The 8,063-nt window shown below is 41.4% G+C and overlaps 1 protein-coding gene and 1 long non-coding RNA gene across 3 annotated transcripts in view; one reads left to right on the forward strand and one right to left on the reverse strand.

Annotated features, from left to right (window-relative positions):
* The window catches only part of LOC107549734 (fibroblast growth factor 12), a 102,899-nt gene extending 99,704 nt beyond the window's left edge, over positions 1 to 3,195 (forward strand). For both annotated transcript variants that reach the window (XM_016230912.1, XM_016230913.1), the window contains one exon: positions 2,692 to 3,195. In XM_016230912.1, coding sequence (XP_016086398.1) covers positions 2,692 to 2,807 — 116 coding nt within the window. In that variant the 3' untranslated portion in view covers positions 2,808 to 3,195. The remainder of the gene's footprint in view (positions 1 to 2,691) is intronic.
* Positions 3,196 to 6,189: 2,994 nt separating this feature from the next.
* LOC107549721 (uncharacterized) lies at positions 6,190 to 6,875 on the reverse strand. The gene is made up of 2 exons (XR_001604590.1): positions 6,806 to 6,875; positions 6,190 to 6,720 (listed from the first exon to the last, which is right to left on the reverse strand). It is a non-coding gene; the product is annotated as an uncharacterized lncRNA (long non-coding RNA).
* Between the last annotated feature and the right edge of the window lie 1,188 nt (positions 6,876 to 8,063).

The raw sequence follows: 8,063 nt of genomic DNA on the forward strand, positions 1-8,063 counted from the left end.
TCCTGAGACCCGGGCCCGGATATGTGCCCAAAGTTCCCACTACGCCTTTCAGGGATCAGGTGGTGAACTTGCAAGCGCTGCCCCGGGAGGAGGCAGACCCAGCCATCGCTCTGCTCTGTCCCGTTCGCGCTCTGCGCATTTACGTGGACCGTACGCGGAGCTTCAGGACCTCAGACCAGCTCTTTGTCTGCTTTGGAGGTCAGCAGAAGGGAAAGGCTGTCTCCAAACAAAGACTTGCCCACTGGTTAGTGGGGGCTATAGTCTTGGCATACCAGGCCCAACGTTTACCATGCCCCCTCGGAGTGAGAGCTCACTCTACGAGAGGAGTGGCATCTTCTTGGGCATTGGCGCGGGGCGCCTCGATAGCAGACATCTGTAGAGCTGCCGGCTGGGCGACGCCTAACACGTTTGCGAGATTCTATAATCTCTGTGTAGAGCCCGTGTCCTCTCGTGTACTCGCCTCAATTAGGCAGTAACACCGGACTCGCTCGGTGTCGATCACGCTTGTGGCGCCGTTCCCCTCTACGAACCGGATATGTGCGCTTTTTTACTTCTCAGTTAAGTTCCCCATGGCGAACCCTGTTGGAGTTCCTACCGCACCCTCGGCGGTCAGGCGTGGCGGCGCACCAGACGCCAGGTTCAGCACTCGTGTGCATGCCCAAGGTCAGCCCTTGTGCTGGGCTAGGTGCCCGTGTGTAATGATTCCCCCTTCAGGTGATCCCACATGTGTATTCTTCCATGGTATGGCTCCCCTCATGGTAAGCCTGTGTCTTTCCCTGGCAGTCGTCCTCTGCCATCTCTGCTGCGTAGTCATCTCACCCCAGGCGGGTTGAGTCTACCGCAGGGACTTCCATATGTAGCACTGCCCTGGGCCAGTCCATATGTGTAATTCCACATGTTACCTCCTATGTGCGGGATGTGGCTTCCGTAGCGTCCCAACTGGGTACGCTTTCCCAGTGTTATCCAATGTACCACTGTACGGAACAGCAGTGGCGGACACCTCTGCCTAGCCCTGTCCTATCTTCCCCCCCAACTGGTATGGGGGGACTTGCCGGCTTCCGCAGGGCACTGGAGGGGGTCAGCAATAGTGGCGTTTTCCATACGGATCCCAATTCGTCAGTCACGACTGGCGTAACATCGAACGTGACTGACTGAAAGGGACTGACTGAAACGTGACTGACCCGTCGCCACAGTTGCTGTACCACCGTTGTACGGCCGGGGCGCGCAAGTCTTGGCTCCTCAGCGAAAAACTGATGTGCGTTTGCACGTGCTCTCCTTTTATACCCATGCGGGTGGGGTGCGCGTGGCGAAACGCACGCCAAATGTCATTGACTCTCGGGCGAGATCCCAATTCGTCAGTCACTGGTCCTTCAGGGAACGAGGGTTACACAAGTAACCTAGACGTTCCCATTCAGTCAGTCACGTTCTACGTTACGTCAGTGACTGACGAATTGGGATCTGTACGCTTTCCCAGTGTTATCCAATGTACCACTGTACGGAACAGCAGTGGCGGACACCTCTGCCTAGCCCTGTCCTATCTTCCGCCCCAACTGGTATGGGGGGACTTGCCGGCTTCCGCAGGGCACTGGAGGGGGTCAGCAATAGTGGCGTTTTCCATACGGATCCCAATTCGTCAGTCACGACTGGCGTAACATCGAACGTGACTGACTGAAAGGGAACGTCTCGGTTACTTGTGTAACCCTCGTTCCCTGAAGGAGGGAACGGAGACGTTACGTCCCGTCGCCACAGTTGCTGTACCACCGTTGTACAGCCGGGGCGCGCAAGTCTTGGCTCCTCAGCGAAAAACTGATGTGCGTTTGCACGTGCTCTCCTTTTATACCCATGCGGGTGGGGTGCGCGTGGCGAAACGCACGCCAAATGTCATTGACTCTCGGGCGAGATCCCAATTCGTCAGTCACTGGTCCTTCAGGGAACGAGGGTTACACAAGTAACCGAGACGTTCTGCGTGATTGCAACAGAGCCAAGTCTCACGTCTGTGCAATGTTCTGGTGCTGGGATATGGCTTCATGTTGTTGCTAGGGTGCACTAAATCATTGCTAGGCTGATTTACACAGTTTATATAGTGATATATAAAGACTGTTTGGCAGTCTGAATCAAAAGAGGCCAAACCTGTGATTCTACGATGTTCAGGTGCCAAGATATGGCTGGCTCAATTTACTACACAATTGCTAGGGAACTCTAAATGATTGTAAGGGCTTGGCTAAACAGTTGCCATGGTGATATTTAAAGAGTAGTTACCAGTCTTACTCAAAAGAGCCCACCCTCATGTCTCTATTATGTTATAATAATAATAATAATAATAAGCATGTGAGATGATAAAAGTGATGCTTTGCCTTAGTGGTTTGCGATGATGGTTGAAAAATAAGAGGGCTTATTTGTGACACGAAAATAAAAAAATCGCTGCAAGTTATGCAAGAAGTCAAACCATTTTTTCCTTTGGAATAACATACACTGATAAATCGCACACAACAATACCAAGAGTGTATATAAAGAAAATATGTTCAATTTTAATGTCATGTTGATTTTAACATTTATCCATTTTTCTTTTTTTAAATAAAAATCCAAAATGCAGAGCTCAAGTATAAGATGTCAGCCATAAATCTCATAACTCTTAATGAATGCATTCGAAATTAATGAGTATTAATGTATTGATATGTTTGTGTATTGCAGTTTGCATGTACAAAGAGCCTTCACTGCATGAGATTGAAGAGAAACAACGCTCCAGGAAAAGCTCAGGAACCCCAACAATGAATGGAGGCAAAGTGGTCAACCAGGACTCCACATAGCAGGGCCCAAACGCAGGAGGCTACTACAAGAGAGTAGCCCCTTGCTCTTGCCCTTGCCCTTGCACCTCAAACCACGGGAATAGTACAACACGCTACAATAAGATGACAAACTGAACTCTTGCCTGAGAAAACTTTTAGAAGAACACAGAGGGGGAAAAGAGAAATAAATGTTACCGTTCCAATCAGGAGCTGAACTCACATTTTATGCAAAAAAAGTTCAATGGACAGTCATTTGATTCACAACAATAGGAATATTAGAGAAAACTTTTAGAAGAACACAGGGGGGGAAAGATAAATAAATGTTACCGTTCCAATCAGGAGCTGAACTCACATTTTATGCAAAAAAAGTTAAATGGACAGTCATTTGATTCACAACAATAGGAATATTATTTGGGGTTCATGTTGCGAGAAATTAGCTTTATTTATGCTTTACTATTATCAAGAAAATTGGAAATGTTTCTCTCTTTGTTCAGTATCATTAAAATTGTTTCTGTTTGTGAATATTATGCAGATTTGACCAAGTGTTTTGGCTTTTTATTTATTTATTTTTTTTGTATTACCTGAGAGGTAAAGGTAAATGCACTTTATGAATCCCAATTATTGGAATATCAGGAGGGTTAATGTAGAATGTATGCTCAGTTATTGCAGAAGCTTTTTGGCTCTTAGAGCCTTTCGCTGCTTATTCATTTTGGTATGAGTTAATATCCACTTTAACACTTATTCAAAAATCTTGCCCATCTTGATGCACATGTCCAGCAAAAGTACACTGTATGTGTGTATGCTTAACACCTCCAAACTGCAACTTGGTTTCAGCTGGAGTGTGACACTCTATGTTACAATACACAGCTAAGCTTTGGATAATACGTAGATGATTTCCTGTGAATTATCCACAAATTCCCTTTCACTCAAGCAAACTTAAATAATCTAACAAACAACTCAGGATTCCTTAGTCCTAAAAGTGTGATGCTGACACCAACCCTGTCCAGTCCAACGCACAAAGTTTCCAGGAAGTCGCCTGGACAGGATTGTGGACTAGGAGGAGTCTGGCATTCATGTCTTCCAATAAAATGGCATGAGAGCTGTGCCCAAGTATGCAGCAATGAGGAGCAACAAAACAAAGAGACTTGAAAAGCCTAAGTCCTTAGAAAGTGTGTTTGTAATTAACTGAGGAATTATCAAATTAATAACTTGTGTATGGGACAAAGAGTGTAAAAATATGCACGCAATGCAAAGATTGTCCAGATAAACTTGGTTTCCAGAAAAGAAAACACTGTACAGAGCAAAGGAAACACTCGCATTACAAACAAAACTCTTTATTTTTCATGTTTGCAGATGTTTTCACCTTAATGAAACACTATCATATATGCATTATGAATAATGAGATACATAAAATATGCATTGATATTATAAAACACAATGAAATTAGGATTGTTTAAGAATAAAAGTATGATACTTAAAACGTTGACCCCTGTGTGCATAGCTTATTTTCCAAGGATTCTCATTAGCATATTTACTATATACAGTACTTTAATGCACAGAGGCAGCATTTAAAATGCATTTACACAGGAATCACAATTGCAGAAACTGCAGTTACCATAATTGCAGTTACCATAGTAACGTAACTGTCGCTCGACCATGTCATGTGTAGTCAATGCACAGTAACCACAAAATATACCATGCTTCTCCCAACGTAACTGTAGTTATTTCTGGTATTTGTAGATAAAGCACAATAACCTCAACCCTTACTATGGGTTTACCTCAGTAACCGTAGTTTTACTGTGGTATTTGTAGATAAAGCACAATAACCTCAACCCTTACTATGGGTTTACCTCAGTAACCGTAGTTTTACTGTGGTATTTGTAGATAAAGCACAATAACCTCAACCCTTACTATGGGTTTACCTCAGTAACCGTAGTTTTACTGTGGTATTTGTAGATAAAGCACAATAACCTCAACCCTTACTATGGGTTTACCTCAGTAACCGTAGTTTTACTGTGGTATTTGTAGATAAAGCACAATAACCTCAACCCTTACTATGGGTTTACCTCAGTAACCGTAGTTTTACTGTGGTATTTGTAGATAAAGCACAATAACCTCAACCCTTACTATGGGTTTACCTCAGTAACCGTAGTTTTACTGTGGTATTTGTAGATAAAGCACAATAACCTCAACCCTTACTATGGGTTTACCTCAGTAACCGTAGTTTTACTGTGGTATTTGTAGATAAAGCACAATAACCTCAACCCTTACTATGGGTTTACCTCAGTAACCGTAGTTTTACTGTGGTATTTGTAGATAAAGCACAATAACCTCAACCCTTACTATGGGTTTACCTCAGTAACCGTAGTTTTACTGTGGTATTTGTAGATAAGGCACAGATCTATTCTCATCATTCACAACAAACTGTCAATATGTAAGTTGCAAGTCATAGTTATCTTAGAATAAGAATAAACCCCAAAAATATCTAGATCAGTGCCTTTTGGAATGGGCTCCATTTATTTAATTAAATCAGGAGCAAGAATACAATGTTGACAGTAAACAAAGACGCCATTTTAAACACCCAATACATACTGTGACACTTCATCGTACTATCACACAAAGTCAATGTGTCATTCAGTAAGACAAGGTGCAGACAGTGTGTGGTTTATGGTGCAAAAGCCACACAATTCATGCAGTGCAAAGAATCATAATATAAAAGACCTAATTTGTATCTCTTTGTCAAAAATTTCTAATTTTTGTCATCTTCAGGTGCTAAACAGCAGTAATGTGCATGCTCATCTTGCTTATAATACAGTACAGGATTCATGTTGATCTTTCCCTGGTGCATCACCCTCAGTTGTGCATGTAGTGCCTGGAGCAATATAGTCCATGCAGTCTCTTCTAATGAATCTTTCAGCCTTTATGTAACTGAATGTCTTTAATATGACTAAATGTTCATGTCTTAATTAAAACACTCATTGTAATTGTGTGTATTGTTTACAAAATTAAATGGTGTATTTACCAAACACCATCTCTAATACAGAATATTCACCATTCTTTATTTTCCAACACCATGTACAATACTTTACTGGAGAATACATCATAAAGACAGCTAAAGTAGCATATAAAGAAAAATCATATTTAAAAAATAAATAAAAATGGGTTATGTTAAAACCATGTTATTTTAATCAGATGAAGCCACCCAAATGCATGTATGGTGAAATGTCTCGAGCACCAAAGAATCATGTCCAGTTTCCTTCTCATCATCAGAGCTCTCCTGGTTTTCTTCCTCTTGCTTGTTTATCCATGTCCCTATCATAATCTTCTTCTTCCATGACTTAAACAATTTGCAGTTGTTATCCAGCACCCTACAGTACAACTGACGAAAAAAAGATATGACCAATTCAAATCAAATCACTTTATTGTCACAATAACATGAACGCAAGTGTACAGGTGGTGAAAGTCTTTTGTGCAAACTGCAGCATGACATTATGGATGAAAAGTATTGAATATATATGCAACACACATGTATAAGGGACTCAATACAGGTAGAGAACAACATATGGTAAATATTATACTATACAGAGAGCGTGAAATGAAAACAATAATAAACACATTAATCACAGTACACATATACCTTTGCAGTGCAGCACGGTATGAATTAGTGCAAACAGAATGTCAGGGTGCAGAATAATAGTGAGTCAGAGTCCAGTAAGTGTAAGTGATAGAGTGCAGTGCATATGAGGCTGGTGGGGTGTGTGTGGTGTTACTGGTACAAGTCCAATTCAATCTGATTGCCTGTGGAAAGAACTTGTCTTGGCTCTGTAAAGGTTCTGCGATAACATCTGCCTGATGGTAACGGTGAGAGCAATCCATAGCTCGGGTGGCTGGAGTCTCTGACGGTCCTCCTCACACATCACCTGGTGTAGATGTCCTGGAGGGACAAAACATGTATTTAGGGTGTGGTAAATCAATAAACAATACAGTATTTTTATTTATAATTGTTGCACTTGACTTACCATTGGTTCTAGCTGGGAGGTTGTTGGAGGTATGGGCCAAAAGAATCCCTCCACAACTATCTTGCAGTTGAGAAGTTGAGAAGTTGAGAAGTTTGCTTTTATGGGCCATAACATCTGAGCTGTCTCAGTAGAGCTGTTTGCGAATGCAGTCTTCACAGCAGATAACTGATGGGTTCAGGCAGCAGTGCTGCACTTGGTGGCCATTGAATTGATATCTTCATCAACTGGCTACATCCTCCTTCAAAGAAACAGACAAAACAATAAGTCAATATTAACTCTAGAGAAACAGTGTTGGCGAATACAGGTGCAGGTGTCAGTACTCAACATATTCAGTAATTTCCTGCCCAAATTCCAGAGAAGATGCACAGCTGATTTGCTAGGAGCTATAAACAGATGTATATGTGAAAAATGATAACTGCTGACTTGAAGTAACTATAACTGCTGCTTTTGAGAGGTCAACATCAATGCTGTACCACACATTACTGCATTGCTTGAATACAGACATATCAATGGAAATGTGCAAATTTTCAGCTCTCTGTCTTTCTGTTTGGGCACAAGAAGGCCATGTTCATTCTTTATTCATAAGGACTGGTTTGACCGGCTTGCTGTGACTGATTTTCTTTGCGTTTTTGGTCTTCAGCTGTAAAACAAGAAAATATCTATTGACCCCATGTTTAATTATTACTGTTGTAATGTTCATGTCTTAATTAAAACACTCATTGTAATTGTGTGTATTGTTTACAAAATTAAATGGTGTATTTACCAAACACCATCTCTAATACAGAATATTCACCATTCTTTATTTTCCAACACCATGTACAATACTTTACTGGAGAATACATCATAAAGACAGCTAAAGTAGCATATAAAGAAAAATCATATTTAAAAAATAAATAAAAATGGGTTATGTTAAAACCATGTTATTTTAATCAGATGAAGCCACCCAAATGCATGTATGGTGAAATGTCTCGAGCACCAAAGAATCATGTCCAGTTTCCTTCTCATCATCAGAGCTCTCCTGGTTTTCTTCCTCTTGCTTGTTTATCCATGTCCCTATCATAATCTTCTTCTTCCATGACTTAAACAATTTGCAGTTGTTATCCAGCACCCTACAGTACAACTGACGAAAAAAAGATATGACCAATTCAAATCAAATCACTTTATTGTCACAATAACATGAACGCAAGTGTACAGGTGGTGAAAGTCTTTTGTGCAAACTGCAGCATGACATTATGGATGAAAAGTATTGAATATATAT

Source organism: Sinocyclocheilus grahami, unplaced genomic scaffold, assembly GCF_001515645.1.
Source record: "Sinocyclocheilus grahami isolate Dianchi unplaced genomic scaffold, SAMN03320097.WGS_v1.1 scaffold379.1, whole genome shotgun sequence".
Classification (NCBI taxonomy): Eukaryota; Metazoa; Chordata; class Actinopteri; order Cypriniformes; family Cyprinidae; genus Sinocyclocheilus; species Sinocyclocheilus grahami.